General features: G+C 47.7%; 1 protein-coding gene across 2 annotated transcripts in view; it reads left to right on the forward strand.

Annotated features, from left to right (window-relative positions):
- Positions 1–16,218, forward strand: part of GFRA4 (GDNF family receptor alpha 4) — an 81,358-nt gene extending 65,140 nt beyond the window's left edge. For both annotated transcript variants that reach the window (XM_032686510.1, XM_032686512.1), the window contains exons 4-8: positions 5,196–5,541; positions 8,987–9,096; positions 9,923–10,057; positions 10,260–10,417; positions 13,103–16,218. In XM_032686510.1, the coding sequence (XP_032542401.1) occupies positions 5,196–5,541; positions 8,987–9,096; positions 9,923–10,057; positions 10,260–10,417; positions 13,103–13,249 (896 nt within the window). In that variant the 3' untranslated portion in view covers positions 13,250–16,218. The remainder of the gene's footprint in view (positions 1–5,195; positions 5,542–8,986; positions 9,097–9,922; positions 10,058–10,259; positions 10,418–13,102) is intronic.
- Positions 16,219–17,363: the final 1,145 nt, after the last annotated feature.

Raw genomic sequence — 17,363 nt, forward strand, 5'->3', positions numbered from 1 at the left:
CAACAGTGATTTGGGTTACAAAACTCCCTGTCTGGGAGCAGGTAATGCGCTCTGGCAGATGTGCCAAAACATCTGTCCAGTCTCAGCTTTTCCCCGCCGTGCCCCCTTGCTCTGGGGTGGCAGCATGGCTGGAGGGCACCCAAGCGAGGAGGAGCAGCAGGTGCCTGAGGCTGATGGATGCCCTCAGTCCCTGCCACGGCCAGGAATATTGTCCAGGAGCAAATTAACCCATCAGCCCTGGACAATCAAAGCAGAGAGGGATGGGAGGTGCTCCCTGCCCTCGCTCTTCTTATTGACTCCACTTGACAGATGGGAGCGTGGACACTGGAGCGTGGCCAAAGCTGTTTGCTGGGTCATGGCCTTTCTAATGGAGTTTTCCACCTTTTTCTAAGAGTCCTCCAGGGCTTCGGAGCGCGGGGAAATCCAGGCATGGGGATTTTTCTGCACGGTTAGCACATTTTTAAGGCAGACTGAAATCGTTTGGGCAGCAAAGCAAATGGGCCCAGAGCAGCAGGGATTCATCAGAGGACTCAGCATCTACTTAGGGACACGAATTTTCTTGGTTTAACCTGTTTTCCCCTATTTATACCAATCAAAATATTCCATAACATGACTCACAACCTGCCGCCCTGTGCCTGTCCAGTGTCCAGGGCCATACAATCAGCATTGCCAAAGGATCCTCTTTCAAATCTCCCAGAAAAAAAACCCCAAAATTCCCAAGAACTTGTTGAAACAAAAAACACCCCCATGACTGTTTGCCAAGCGAGAGCAACAGGTATTTTAAACCAAATTTCACCCAAACAATATGTGGCCACTCTTAAATCTGTGCAAATGGAGCCACATCCCTCCACTCCTAATTGTAGCAGTGATTTAAAAAGGACATCCTTTGGTGTTGTGTGGGAAGAGGAGAAAATCCAGTGTGTTCCCTGTGATTTATGAACTGCATGGATGATGAAACCCTTCCAAGGAACTGTTTCCTCCACGTTGGCTGGCAGCTCCCCGGCATAAACTGATGCTCTGACAATATTCCTCTCTCTGGGCATTTTTAAAGGGAAGTATTTGGTGATGGGAATGCCCCAAGCAAAAGTTTCACCCTGAAAAATTTGACTTCCAGCTCACTGTAAGCAGCAGGGACAACAGGAAGGAAAAAGAAATGCTGGGAGAAGGAGCATCTGATAATGCCAGGGAAATAAAGGAGGGCAGCAGCTCTGAAGTGCTCAGGGAGACTGTCAATGTTTTAGCACTTGTCAGCAGTGACTGGTTGGTTTTAACTTCTGGCCAAAGATAGGGTTTGACTCTGTACTGGGAATTTATCATTCTGGGGATTTTTCCCAAGTGAAAAAAATCCTGTGCTGGGGAGAAAGCCCTGGTGTGCTGCAGGTCATGGGCTTAATGCAGAGGGGTGAAAATCAGCTTCAACTTCATTTTCTCTCTCATGCTTGGAGGCTCCTTGTCTCACCTGTGTGAGCAAACAGAGCCTCATATCCCGACCCACTCCTGCCATGACTCTGGAGCATTTCCCCCTCTATAAAACAGACCCCATCCATCTCTAGGGACCCTACAGCCAGTGTTACACAAAACACCTTTCACAGAATCCCAGAATCCCGGAACAGATTGGGCTGGAAGGGACCTTAAAGATCTTCTTGTTCCACCCCCTACCATGGGCAGGGACACCTTCCACTAGACCAGGTTGCTCCAAGCCCCATCCAACCTGGCCCTGGACACTTCCAGGGATACAGGGGCACCTGGAAGACCTTTCCCTCTTACTTACATCCCACATTTGCAGAGGAGGCTGTTGGCCTCATATAAACTTGTGAGATCCCTGTTTTCCTACTGTTTGTTTTGCATTCATCACCACAATTCCTGCTTTATTTTCCTGATTGTTCCTCACGCTCCACGTTTTCCTCCAGTATCCCTGTGTCCCCACAGCACACCCCTGCTCTCCCACCCACACTGGGACATTTTTTCTCCTCTTTTTTAAGAGGGTGGAAGTGCACAATGATTTTGCTGAAGGCAGGGAAAGCTCTGGGGACAGACCCATCATCAGGTCCCAAGGGCGTCAAGGGGGATGGTCCCTCTGATCCCATCCTGTGAAGGCACCATTACTTCCTAGGACATGGATTTACTGGTCAAGACTGGTCTGGATGGGGTAAGTGAGAGATCTGCTGTGGCACTTTTGAGACCCAAGCAGCTCTTGCTTAGCTGGGTAGGTCCTGGGATGGACCAAAGCCTGATGGGACCCTCCAGGTTTTCTTCTTTCCAGAAGAAACTCATTGCACAGGATAGAGAGCCTGAGGTGCAGGATTAGTGAATTCCATCCAAGAATCAGCAGCCTCAGCTTTGCCACTGACTCAGTGCTTAATTTTGAGCAACTTGAGGAAAAAAAGGGTCTTTTACTAGAGATCCCAATTGGTGGATCCAGCTGTGGCCGTAAGCAGATGCAATTCCTGATGGCTCCTGTTTTCCCAGGCCTCAAGTTCCAGTTCACATTAGAAAAGTGTTACAAAATGCCCAGGGGAGAGCAAAGCTTCATTTGATTAAATACAGGAGAGTGGGGGAGTGAGCCCTGGGGGGTGAGGTTTGGTGGGTGGCTGTGGCACCTCTCGGGAAAAAACGAGTATGGGAAGTGGATTTGGACCTGCCAGGACACAGCAAACAAATGTGGGCTGCACCTGGACACTGTTTTGGGGTCCACAACTTGGAAGGGGTTGTGGTCTCACCAAGGTGGCTGATGCGGGAAAATAACCCTCTGCGACTCTTTTTGAGTATTAGATAGCAAAAACCGCTCTATTTATGCAGGAATGTTTTCCAAAGCGTGCACAAGCCAAAAAAGTCTCTTGTTTTTATTTCATTACCTAATTACCAATTACCTGGGACTGCCTCACCCACCTCCAAAACTGTCCCTCCCTCGGTACCGCCCTCCCCACGCCTCCCGAATTTCTGTTGGAGGTTTCAAAAAGATCAGCTCTTCATCTTCTCCTCCTGTCCCTCATCTCCTTTGGGATGTTATGGCATTACCTGGAATGCTTTCAAGGCTTTGGAGAAGCTTTGGTAATATCAGGTGTTATGGCCCTTTTCTCACTCCAGTTCACAGACAGAGAAACCCTTGAACATTTTAGAAAACCAGCACAAAAGGAATAGTAAACTGCATAATATATAGTATATGAATGATATAATATATATATTTAAAATATATAAAATATATATAATATTTAGAATGTATAAACTATATATAATATATAAAATATATATAATATACAGTATATAATATATAGTATATAAATGATAAATACTATGTATTTTATATATAATGTAATATATAATATATTAAATATATAAAATATATAGTATTAATATATAATATAGAATATATAGTATATAAACTATATAGACTATATAATCTAAATATATAATACATTAATATTATTAATATCTTAATATAATAATTATAATTAATCAATGATAAATAATATAATTTGAGAATATAATTAATAGTTATCATATGCTATTATAATATAATTATAATGTATATCATTAATATTTAATACAGTACAATTAGTATATATTAATATTTAATGCCGTATAACTAGTATATTGCATATTATAATTAATATGTAATATCTTATAATTAATTCTGAGATATAATAATACATCATTATAGCATATAGTATATAATTATAATATACAATAATTATATGTCATTAATGTAATGTCATTAATATAATATACTAAAATATTAATTATTTAATTATAATGTTAGTCATGCAGTGATTAATATCTTTTATTAATACTATCAGCTACATAATATATTAAAATAATATAACATATATATCACATATATAATATATCATATGTACTATATTTTATATATGTACTATATGTTATATATACTATTCATTTATATATACTATATGTTATATATATGTACTGCATGTTATATATATATAGCATTAATAATATATAAAGTATATATAATGTATATAATATCTATCATAAAATATCTATAATATATTAAGTCTATAATATATATAATATATATCTGTAATATCCATAATATCTATAGTATCTAGAATATCTATAATATTTATAATATCTATAATAACTATACTATATATATTATATATAATATTTATTATATATAATGCATAGTCTTAAAATATACTATATATTATATATAGTATATATACTATATATTAAAATATTAAAATAAAGTACTAAAACATGGTGTATATATATTACATATTATACCTATAATATCTATAATATATAATATATAAAATATGTATATTTTATATACAGTATGTATGATATATGTACTATATGCTATATGTAGAGCATTAATAATATATAAAGTATATATGATGTATATAATATCTATCATATAATATCTGCAATATATTATATCTATAATATATATAACATATCTATAATATCCATAATATCGATAGAAGCTAAAATATCTATAGTATCTCTAATATCTATAATATTTATAATATCTATATTAACTATACTATATATTAATATTATTTATAATATATATAAAATATATATTATATTTTATATTTTATATATTATATTATATATTATATATTATGTATTATATATTATCTATTATGTATTATATATTATAATATTATATATTATTTATAATATATATAAAATATATATTATATTTTATATTTTATATATTATATATTATATTATATATTATATATTATATATTATATATTATATATTATAATATTATATATTATATATGTTATATGTTATATATTGTATATTGTATATTATATATTATATATCATGTATTATATATTATATATTATATATTATATATTATATATTATATATTATATATTATATATTATATATTATATATTATATATTATATATTATATATTATATATTATATATTGTATATTATATGATACATAATATATAAAATATATAAATATTTAATATATAATATAAATTATATTTTATATATAAATTATATTAGGGGTTGGACTTGATGATCTTGGAGGTCTTTTCCAACCCAATCTATTCTATGATTCTATATCATATATAATATATTTAATCTATAATATATAAAATATATTTTGTATATAAAATATATAAAATATATATAATACACCGGGGTGGTGCCACTGGGGATGGGTCTCGGTGCCAACCCCCCCTTGTGCCCCGTCCCGCAGGGTCGGAGAACGAGGTGACGCAGGTGAACCGGTGCCTGGACGCGGCCAAGGCCTGCAACGTGGACGAGCTGTGCCAGCGGCTGCGCACGGAGTACGTGTCCCTGTGCATCCGGCGCCTGGCCCGCGCCGACTCCTGCAACCGCTCCAAGTGCCACAAGGCCCTGCGCCGCTTCTTCGACCGCGTGCCCCCCGAGTACACCCACGAGCTGCTCTTCTGCCCCTGCGACGACACGGCCTGCGCCGAGCGCCGCCGCCAGACCATCGTCCCCGCCTGCTCCTACGAGGCCAAGGACAAGCCCAACTGCCTGGCGCCGCTGGATTCCTGCCGGGAAAACTACGTCTGCAGGTAACGCCCGTGCACGTGGAGAGCTGTCCCTGGGGCACGTCCCAAGGGTTCGTTCCCCCTTGCACTCACCTGAAGGGTCCCCCATCCCATCTCATCCCACTGACTGGTCGTTGCCTCAGTGGCTCCTTCCCATGATCCACATCCTTGTATCACAAGGTGTGGGTTACAAGGTCACGTACATGAGGTGTCTGATACAAGGACACATACACAAGGTGTGGGATACAAGGACACGTACACAGGGTGTGAGATACAAGGACATGTACACAAGGTGTGGGATACAAGGACATGTACACAGGGTGTGAGATACAAGGACACGTACACAGGGTGTGAGATACAAGGACACGTACACAGGGTGTGAGATACAAGGACATGTACACAAGGTGTGGGATACAAGGACACATACATGAGGTGTGGGATACAAGGACACATACACAAGGTGTGGGATACATGGACACGTACACAAGGAGTGGGATACAAGGACACGTACATAGGGTGTGAGATACAAGGACACGTACACAAGGTGTGTGACACAGACAGAGGATGATTTGAGATGCTCATGCTGGAGCTTTTTAGACCTTTTCTATGGATTTTTCGGCTTTGGTCCTAAAGAAAGACTCGCTCTGGGTCTCGGTGGTAAAGCTGGATCTCCCACCACATCCCACTGAGAGTTCATTGCCCTGGTGGCTCCTTCCCACATCCTTTCCCCAGACACAAGGTTTTAACAGACAGAAGAAGATTTGAGATGCTCATGCTGGAACTTTTTAGACCTTTTCTATGGATTTTTGGCTTTGGTCTTAAAGAAAGACCCGCTCTGGGTCTCAGTGGCAAAGCTCGATCTCCCACCACATCCCACTGACAGTTCGTTGCCCTGGTGGCTCCTTCCCATGATCCATATTCTTGTATCTTACACAAACAGAAGAACATTGGAGATGTTCATGCTAGAGTTTTTTAGAGCTTTTCTATGTTTTTTTGGCTTTGGTCCTAAAGAAAGACCCTCTCTGAGTCTCGGTGGCAAAGCTGGATCTCCCACCACATCCCACTGCCCTGGTGGCTCCTTCCCACATCGTTTCCCCAGACACAAGGTTTTAACAGACAGAAGAAGATTTGAGATGCTCATGTTGGAGCTTTTTAGACCTTTTCTGTGTTTTTTTTTGGCTTTGGTCTTAAAGAAAGACCCGCTCTGGGTCTCGGTGGCAAAGCTGGGTCTCCTGATCCATGGATGGTCTGCACCAATCCTGGCACCTTAGACCCCTTATCCTGTGCAATGAGTTTCTTCCAGAAAGTGTGAGGCACGAAGGGATGTGGGGTGGGGTGTTTGCAGCCACTTTCACTGATCCATCTCCCCACTCTCCATCTCCCCTAGTCCACAGCAATCCACATGGAGAGACAGGACAAGGGGGAATGGCTTTAAATTGAAGGAGGGTAGATTTTGATTGGATTTTCAGAAGAAAATATTCTCTATGAGGGTGGGGAGGCCCTGGCCCAGGTTAGGCAGAGAAACTGTGGCTGCCCCTGGATCCCTGGAAGTGTCCAAGGCCAGGCTGGTTGGGTCTTGGAGCAACCTGGGCTAGTGGAAGGTGTCCCTGCCCATGGCAGGGGGATGGGACAAGATGATCTTAGAGGTCCTTCCTAACCCAAACCATTCCATAATTCTAAGCTCTGGTGATTGCAACAGGAGTCTCAGGGTCTCAGTGTCACTCCAGATCCACCCCTCAGCCTGTGGCCAGTGTGGTTTGCTGCTCTGCTTCCACCCAACCCCACAGACCCATCCCGTGTGCTCACTCACAGCCTTTTTCCTTCTTCTCTACTATTTTCACCCTTGTATTTCTCCGAAAGTCCTTGATATTCCAGAAGGCCAATCCACACACAGCTCCCGGGAGCAGAGCCCATCTGTCTGTGGGAGATGTGAGACCACAAAGCACCGACTGTGGTGGTCCCAGCCCAGTGCCCTGGGTGCAGCTGGAGCCCTGAGCAGACACCTGGAGAAGGAAAACACAAGAACAAGTGTAGGACAACACCTCCAGCATTATCCCAGACTCTAATTATTGTGGGGTTTGGGACTTCCTGAGCTGAACTGCCAGCAGCCATTGCCCACCAGCACATCATCCTTAAATTACAATTAAAATATTCTTTATTTTCGCAAAGAGGAGGTGAGAGCAGCAGCATCCTCTTGGAGGGATGGACTGGGACAAATATCCCTGTGCACCTCAGAAACGTGGATGAAGGACAACAAAGAATGATGCAAAGCCTTTGAGCCACCCCAGCCCTGGCTCAGATGTCCCCTGGTACCCAGGGAACCTGAAATGGAAGACTGATCCTGGAATCTGAAGTGGTCCTGCCCTCTCCCTAACAAGACAAGAGAGCCCAGTGGGGAGGAAGAAGTTCAAAGGGGAGAGTGTTGCCCCCCAGGAGGCTGGAAACCATTTCCTGCCCCAGCACAGCTGTTCATTATCTGCTCCCTTGGCCTCTGAATGTAGAATGTAAAATATCCTCTAGAGGCACAGCGGGAACAACGGGTTGACGTGTGACCTGGTCAGAGCCAGCAGTGCAGAAACCACGAGGAATAAATCATAAAGGAATGGAGTAAAATACTCCATTTGCCTGTCCTGCAAGTCCTCCTCCTGCAGCTCCTTCCCAGCTGTAATCCCTTGGATTTCTCAGCTAGGAGGGGTGGGTTCTGCTGACATGGATTATATGGAATTATATAAAATCTGCCAGCAGCATCTCCCTCCTCTAAAAGCGGCACCTTTTGGGCAGGAAGGTTTTTCCTGGTGTCACAGGAGAAAGAGGTTGGTGTGGGGCAAATATGGGAACAAAGAAGAGGAAAAAAAACAAGGAGAAGGCTGGGGAGGATTTACCTGCTCCACAGGCTCCAGAGGGTCCAACCTTCCCCTGGGAACGGGAGACTGCAGCAGAGGATGGGAGAGCAGCCCTGGTGATCGGTAGAACATTCCATATCTGAGCCTTTGGACACTCCTATTGGTCTGAGGTGACCTCAGCTATGTTTAGAGTCTTCCAAGAGAGAAAAACTGGACAGGGGTGATTCCCTGTTCCAACAAATCAGCATAAAAATGAAGGTTGGGGCTCTTTAGGCAAAGCTAAAACTGACAAACACAGAACGAATTCCCTCCCCGCCGGCAAGAGCTCTTGCCTCAAAAACCAGCCTCACACAGCAGACAACAACCATTTCTCCCAAGACTGCACCTCTCTCGTAGTTCCAGAGGAATCCTGATAAAACATGAACTGCAGAACCTGCTCAAAAAGAAGTCCTGGGTTTGTTGGGGAGGGCGAACTTAAAATTATATCGGTTCGAACCGGTTTAGCAACACCCACAGCACCAAAGGATTTTATGAACACCACCAGTGGACTGCTGTATCTTTTTTTTTTTCCCCCCCAAAAAAATCTGTGCTGATCTGTCCTGTTTTTTGTGCTGTGATTCCCCCAGGTCCCGCTATGCAGAGTTCCAGTTCAACTGCCAGCCCTCCCTGCAGGCTGCCAGCGGGTGCCGGAGGGAGAGCTACGCTGCCTGTCTGCTGGCCTACACTGGCATCATAGGTATGGGGAGGGCAGATCTGGCTTGATTTAATTATTAAAGTAAAATGTGAGGTGCAGAGAGAGAGAAAGGAATAAAAAAGAGGCGGGAGGAAGAGGAGAGGGAGGGATCAAGCGTCAGGGAAAGCGTTTCCAGCCGGGGCGAGGGAGGGGATTGTCCCGCTCTGCTCCGCCCTGGGGTGGCCTCACCTGAAAGTTTGCGAGTGTTCAGTCTGGAGAAGGCTCTGGAGAACCTTCCAGCACCTTCCGGTGCCTAAAGGGGCTCCAGGAGAGCTGGAGAGGGGCTTGAGACAAGGGATGGAGGGACAGGACACAAGAAATGGCTTCCCAGTGCCAGAGGGCAGGGATAGGTAGGATATTGGGAAGGAATTGTTGGCTGTGAGGGTGGGGAGGCCCTGGCACAGGTTGGCCAGAGAAGCTGTGGCTGCCCCTGGATCCCTGGAAGTGTCTAAGGCCAGGATGGAGCACCCTGGGCTAGTGGAAGGTGTTCCTGGCTAGTGGAAGGTGTCCCTGCCCATGGCAGGGGGTGGAACGACATGAGCTTTAAGGTCTCTCCCAGCCTAAACTATGAATGCTCTTAGGGAACCTGAATTCCCAGAAAATGCCCATTCCTTGGACTGAGAGCACTTTGGTGGTGGTGGGGTGACCACAAAGGTTGTGATTCTCCTCCCTGGGAGCAAACCAAAGCCACGACAGCAGCACTGGGAGGGTTGTGCTGCCCTCACAGAGGGCTTTGGCCAAGGCTGAGAGCAGAGCAACCCAAGAGAGCAGCTTGGGGGGGATCTCACCGACCCTGTGGCCACACTACTCCACCCCTTCCCCTCTGCAGGCAGCCCCATCACCCCCAACTACATCGACAACTCCACGTCCAGCATCGCTCCCTGGTGCACCTGCAACGCCAGCGGGAACCGGCAGGAAGAGTGTGAGACCTTCCTGCACCTCTTCACCAACAACATCTGTCTCCGTGAGTGCCCGTGGCATCCCTGCACCCTGGGGGGCCTCCTTTGGAATGGGGGCACGGAGATGCCCTGCTCCTCGGGAGTCTATGGGTGCCCAGCTCCCTGGTAGCCAGCAGAGCAGCCGGGAAGACCCTCAGAGGTGCATTTGGGTGGCGCAGGGATGTTTTGCCTTGCCCTGACGAGCCTTTTCTCCGTCTCTTTCCCAAGAAAATGCCATCCAGGCCTTCGGCAACGGGACGTACCTGAGCTCGGCCGCGGCCCCCTCCATCCCCCCCACCACACAGATGTACAAGCAGGAGCGAAACGCCAACAGGGCCGTGGCCACCCTCCGAGAGAACATCCTGGAGCACCTCCAGCCCACCAAGGTAGGACAGGGCTGGACCGGCCCCAGGAGATGCTGGGCCCTGTCTGTGGCTCCTCCCACCCCCCTCAGCTCAGCTCCCTCTTAGACCTGTGTCATTCCAGCCACAGGCATCCAACCTCCCCTCCACCTCCTGGAGTCCTTGATTCTGCATGTCCTGGCATATTTTCCCCAGCATCAAGCTCAGAGCTACAAGTTCCTGTCCCTCACTCTGCCCTCCTACCTGTTGGTCTCTTCTCTCTCTCTTCTCTTCTCTTCTCTTCTCTTCTCTTCTCTTCTCTTCTCTTCTCTTCTCTTCTCTTCTCTTCTCTTCTCTTCTCTTCTCTTCTCTTCTCTTCTCTTCTCTTCTCTTCTCTTCTCTTCTCTTCTCTTCTCTTCTCTTCTCTTCTCTTCTCTTCTCTTCTCTTCTCTTCTCTTCTCTTCTTCTCTTCTCTTCTTTTTTCTCTTCTCTCCTCTCCGAACCTCTCCTCTCCTCCCCTCCCCTCCTCTCCTCTCTGAACCTCTCCGAACCTCTCTGAACCTCTCCTCTTCTCTTTTCTTTTCTCTTCCCTTTCCAAATCTCCCCTTCCCAGACTTTCCCAAACCTTCCTTTACCAAACCTTCCCTTCCCAAACCTTCCCAAACTTTTCTTTCCCAAACCTTCCCTTCCTGAACCTTCCCAAACCCTCCTTTCCCAAACCTTTCCCTCCTCTCCTCTCTTTCTCCCCTCTCCTCTTCCCTTTTCCCTTCCCTTTCCTTCTCTTCCCAAACCTTCCCAAATCTTCCCAAACCTTCCTCTCCCAAACCTTCCTTTCCCAAATCTTTCCAAACCTTCCCTTCCCAAACCTTCCCCATCCCTCCCCTTCTCTCCTCTCCTTTTCTCCTCTCCTCTTCCCTTTTCACTTCTCTTTTCCCTTCCCTTCCCAAACGTTCCCAAACCTTCCCTCCCCAAACCGTCGCAAACCTTCCCTATGTTTCTTTTAGAAGTACTGGGAAATCCATGGACTTTTCAGGAATGTAGAAGGGGGGCCAGGACAACCGATGTGGCTCCTCAGCCTCCTCCAGAGCAGCTTCAGACAATCATTTCCCCTTCCCAGGGCACAGTTCCCCCCTTAGATGAGGATCCTGGAGGTCAAAACACAGAGGCTTAACTATGGTCTGCACCGGAAAAATTCCAGAGGAGAGGTTCCAGCCCAGCAGCAGATTGTTACTATCAAAACAACATCAAACTGAACTGATTTAAAGCAAACAGCAGCTCTGTTTGCCGCCGGTGGCAGCGTGAGGCACTCAATATTTTACTTTTAAACGACGCGAAACGACCTTGGCTCGGCCCCCTCCAGAATAATTTTCAGGTTGAATTCTTTCACCGCTGAATAATTAACGGCGACCCCGATTTGCTGAGCGCTCAGGTGACACCAGCTGTCACAGGTGACACAGGCTGTCTCAGGTGACACAGGCTGTCACAGGTGACACAGGTTGTCACTTCGGACCAGGCTCCGAGCACCGAGCATGGGCGTCGGGCTGGGCCGCCGGGACCTCCGGGGAGCTTCCAAACATGGAATATTTTAAGCCTCTGTGCCGTTCCTTCCGCTGGGAAAACCACCTGGTTCGCCTCCCTCCGCCCCGTTTTCGCAGAGCAGCGGGTTGGGGAGGTGGAGAAAAGCGGCCTCGGTTTCCTTTGCTGCTTTCCAGGGCGCTGGAATGCAGGAAAGACGTTTAGCAGGCCATAGACTTGGAACCCAGGAGATCCAGAGGATTTCCCTGGAGCTGGTGCTCCCCAAACCTCAGAGAAATCCAAGTGAGGCCCCATCCCAGGTTGGGCAGAGAAGCTGTGGCTGCCCCTGGATCCCTGGAAGTGTCTAAGGCCAGGTTGGACGGGGTTTGGAGCAACCTGGACTGGTGGAAGTTGTCCCTGCCCATGGCAGGGGGTTGGAAAGAAATGATCTTTAAGGTCCCTTCCAAGCCAAACCATTCCATGGTTCTCTGACTTCTCCACCTTTGAGGTGAAGCCACCGGCCAGTCCTTGACCTGAGTGGGCACCCAGGCACCCCCTTCACACAAAGCACCTCCAGTCAGTGCCCAAAACATCTCTGAGCCCATGAGATGACCCCAGTAGAGCCTCACCTTCAGCAGTAGCTCCCACAGAGCTGAGCTCACCTCCAGGCTGGAGTTTGAGTGCTTGGACTAAGCCTGGCCCCTCTGCACAGGAACACACAGGGGGCTGCACAGCCCTAAATCCTCAGAGGGACCAAGGAGGGCCACCAAGATGATCAGAGGGATGGAGCTGTAAGGAAAGGCTGGGAGAATTGGGCTTGTCCAGCCTGGAGAAGAGAAGCTTCAGGGTGACCTGTCTGTGGCCTTCCAGGGCCTGAAGGGCCTGACAAGAAAGATGGATAGAGACTATTTCCAAGGGCCTGGAGGGACAGGACAAGGGGGAACAGCTTCAAACTGACAGAGAGTAGGTTTAGATGGGATATTGGGACGAAATTCTTCCCTGTGAGTGTGGTGAGGGGCTGGGATGGAATTCCCAGGGAAGCTGTGGCTGCCCCATCCCTTGGAAGCATCCAAGGCCAGGTTGGAGCAACCTGGGCTGGTGGACGGTGTCCCCATGGCAGGAGGGTGGAATGACATGATCCTTCACCTCCCTTCCAGCCCAAACCATCCCACAATTCCACGATCCCCCCTCTGATGCTTTTCCTTTCCCTCACAGGTGGCGGGGGAGGAGCGGCTCCTCCGGGGCTCCACCCGTCTGTCCTCAGGGACCTCCAGCCCGGCAGCCCCTTCCCCCTGGGCAGCCTCTCCGCTCTGGATTTGGCCTCTCCTCACTCCTGCCGTGCTGAGCCTCTCTGGGATGTGAGGCAGGGCAGGAATGTGCCGGACACGGACTCGATTTGGTGTCGGTTTCCTTACAAAACAACCAGAGCAGTGACTTTTTCAGGAGGAGGAAGGGGATGGGAAGGAGAGGTGTGGTTTGGGCATCCCTCCCTCCTCCTCCTCCTCATCCCTCTGCCAGTTTATTTGATTTTCTACAATTGGCATCGTCAACAACCGGTTCATCCTTGGTCCTGGCCACCTTCCCACCCCACAGCTTGGTTGTTGTCTCTCCAGCTCTCTGTGGAGGGGGTTGGAGCCATGGACAGTCCCATTGAAAAAGAGGAAGGAGAGAGTTGATCCAGGACATGGGAGCTGCAAAGGAAATGCTTTTGCCTGCCCCATCCAGGAGGGGAAAGACTTTGGATGGATGGAGAAGCCGTCAGGAGGTTTCCTGAAGCCCTGACTCATCCTGGGGGGCTCTTGGCAGGACAAGTCAAGCGATGTGGAGCTCAAACTGTCTCCAGGGACGCTCAGGACCTGAAGGACAACCCACCTGGTTGCTTCAGACTGAAGAAACCAGAGCAGTGGTGAGAAGGTTGTTGGGATCGTTCACCAGAGAGGAACCTGAAGCACCGCTGGGGTGGAGCAAATCAGCACACTCCGAACTGGCTGGCAGGGATTCTCCACCCTCTGGAAAAGCAGAGTACAACCAGCATGTGTCTCCCAGCTGCCACCCACCCCTCGGGCCCTCCTTTTTGGGGAAACCTGTGTCATGTGTTGCTGGTGTTCAGGAAGAAACACGTGTGTTGCGTTTTGTTCCCGGCTGGTTTTTCGTGTCCTGACCCGAGAATCCCAATCCTCTGGTCCTGTCAAGTGTTTGGGGTGGAGTGTTTTTTTTTGGTCACATCCAAACAACCAGAGGCCAGTGTTGTCCCACTCCAAGCTGAGCTTTCTCCATCAGGGATCACTGTGTGAGCCCAACACAACCCACTCTCACGCGCTGCCTGTGCATCCATCAATCTCAGTCTGCAGCCAGGGGATTTCATCAGTTTTCCTGGGAAGAGGCAGGTAGGAGAGGTTTCTAGATACCACCCTGAGGACAGAAATATCCAGGAAAGGCCATGTAATGGATCATGCTATGGGTAGGGAATGCATTGCTGTGGTTTCCTCTCCTTGGAGAACTCTCCTCACTTGTGTCCAGGTGAGCAGGGAAAGGGCTTTTCCTCCTGCCAGCTCCTGTTTCTTCAGCCAAGAGGTCACTTGAACAAAGGGAAGGGACCCTTTGGACTGAGCTGCAGCCAGAGCTGGAGGGAGGTGGGGGTAAATATCTCTGGGGTGTCTTGGGTGGCTCTGGTGTGACCTGAGCATCCTCTTCCCTTGAGCTGAGGAGTCCCAGTACCTTCCTGGAAGGCTGAGCCCCTTCCTACATCAAACCAGGAAAGAGAATGCAAGGAAGGGTGAGAAGGCTTCCCAAGATAAATGCTGATCCAGGCTGGCTGCCACGGGAGGCACAGGAATAGCCCCAGATTCTCCCGGAATATTGAGGCTTGGGATTTGCAGCAGCCCATTTCTCCCTTGGGTTGTGCTCCTCCAAGGAGCACCATTATTTCCTTAGCATTTGGATCCGTGGAAAGGCTTAGCAGCAGCTGACACAGAAGAATTCAGTGCTTTTTGTTCCCATTCCCTGTAGAACACCTCCCATTGTTTCCTCCTGCAGATTTTGCTGGGAAACTGCAGCAGCTTCCTTGGGTTTTGGTCCAACGTGGAACCTCTCTTGTTTGGAGCTGAACACCTGTGGGTGTGACAGACACAGCCAGAAATCCTCCTGGTGCATCCTGTCCAAAATTCCTGGTGTTCCTAATCCAGGGCAGAGGAACATGCCAAGATCCAAGGCCTGTGTCCAGGGTGGGAACATGCCAAGATCCAAGACCTGTGTGTAGGGTGGGAATATTCCAAGATCCAAGGCCTGTGTGCAGGGTGGGAATGTTTCAAGATCCAAGGCCTGTGTCCAGGGTGCCAAGTCCCACCCTGAGCTGAGACTTCCAGGTGAGAACTTCATGGCCAAAAGGCTCACCCCGGGTGAGAGAAACAGGCAGGGAGGGAGAGCTCCAGGGAAGTCCTTTCCAAGTGCCATATCCATGCATGGAGTTGACAAACAATCCATGAACGTCTCCCCTTCATCCAGGACTTCAGTGTCCTCTGGGAGAGCAAATGGCACAACCCCAACCCTGCAAAACTCGTGTCCTCTGAGGTGGGAGGGGGATGAAACTCTGATGCTCAGCCCTTCAAAGGCAAGGAACTACCTCAGCTCCGTGAGGTCACGCTGGGAATTGCCTTCCTGTGCCCCTTTCCTTCCCAATCCTGCAGTCATTCCCTGCTTTTCCACACATCCAGCCTGTCCCCACCACTCTTTAACGATGCACAGGCTGAGTCTCTGTAGGCTGGGGACACAAGTGCCAGCTGCTCTCCAGGAGCACCCACTCCTGGGGCTCTCATGGCTCCACTCCCAGGGCTCTCACAGCTCAGTTCCAGTGATGCTGAAGTGCCACTTTGCCATTTCCTTCTCACCCAGCAGAGGAAGAGTTTTTCTGGCTGGTTGGGATGATTGGAAAGCCCACCTGACCTCTCCTTTCAGGCTGGTGCTGTGGAAAATCGACGTGGAGAATCCAGAGGTCACCTAGTCCAGGGCCCTGCCCCACAGCAGCACCAGTGGTCTGTTTGCACTTTTTGGAAGGTTCATTTTAAATGATTTTTAACAATTTCAGTGAGAGGTGTCATCATTTCCCCTGGATTTGTATTGTAGAATCATGGAATGGGTTGGCAGGAACCTTAAAGATCATTCAGTCCAACCCCCTGCCATGGGCAGGGACACCTTCCACTAGCCCAGGTTGCTCCAAACCTGGCCTTGGACACTTCCAGGGATATCTTGCTTTTAAGACTCCTTAGGATTTGTTCTCTCTAAGCATCACAGCTGAATGAGACCCTCAATTCCCATTTCCTGTCCTTTGGAAAAAAGTGAGTGGGGCACAGAGCAAGAGCCTCTCACCCAGCAGGAAAGAGCCAGGCAGGTGGGAATTAAACAATAATCCCCAAATCTTCACGGCTTTTTCCCCGATCATTTCCCCCTTTTCACCAATATTTGATGTCGATTCTCCCCTCAGGCCTGTTCACGAATCAAACTTTGCAAAAAGACTTTTGAGCCTTGCTCAGAGATGTGATCCTGATTCCACTCCTCCCTCCCACCAGCACACGTGTGCACAGGCCATTGCTTTTCCCCTGTGAAAAGCCAGTGATTTTTTGGGATGAAATCCCATCCCTGCCGAATTCTGTGAAGCAAACCCTGGATCTTCACCTTTAAATCTCTTTAACCCCCAAAGCTGCTTGTAAAGGCAAAGGACTGAGAAAACCAAGAGAGAGAAAAAGGGGAGACAATTTTTCGTTTAGGAATTACTCCATTCCTGGGGACTTCCATAAGCACAAAGAAGAGTCACGGGAAAAAAAAAAAATTAATAATTTAAAAAAAATAATAATAATTAAAGAACCAGCCAGACTTTCTGTAGCCACTAAACTCTTATTTTTTTGCCTGCTCAGCACTGTTCCCAGGAGTTTGACAACCCTGAGAGCCCAGGAAACATTGTGAGTGTACAAATCCATGTTGGCATCATGTCATGTCATCATGGACATTGTTTTCCAAGAAGGAATGTGAGCAGGGAGGGAAGATCCAGGGCTGGGAGGTGGTGCTGGAGCAGTGACCCCTGTGTGGGCACCTGCACCAGGGCAGGGGGGTGGGTGGGTGTCAGCCCATCCTGGGCTCAGACTTGTACTTCTCTCTTCTGTACGTGTCAATATTCCAACATATCCATGAATAAAGCACACATGCATTTTCCTGACCTCTTGGATCCCACCTGCAGCGCCGGGATGTCCGTGCTGGGATGTCCAGGATGGTTTTGAGCTGGAAGAACTGGGGGGGATGTTTTGGGTGGGGTTGGAATTGTGGTGGGGCGCAGGTGAGCAAGTTGGCTGGAATCATAGAATCATGGAATATCCTGAAGGGACACACGAGGATCATCCAGTCCAACAGGACAACCCCAACAATCCCACCCTGTCCCTCAGAGCGTTGTCCAAACCCTCCTGGAGCTCTGGCAGCCTTGGGGCTG

This window comes from Chiroxiphia lanceolata, chromosome 4 (genome assembly GCF_009829145.1).
Source record: "Chiroxiphia lanceolata isolate bChiLan1 chromosome 4, bChiLan1.pri, whole genome shotgun sequence".
In the NCBI taxonomy this organism is placed as follows: domain Eukaryota; kingdom Metazoa; phylum Chordata; class Aves; order Passeriformes; family Pipridae; genus Chiroxiphia; species Chiroxiphia lanceolata.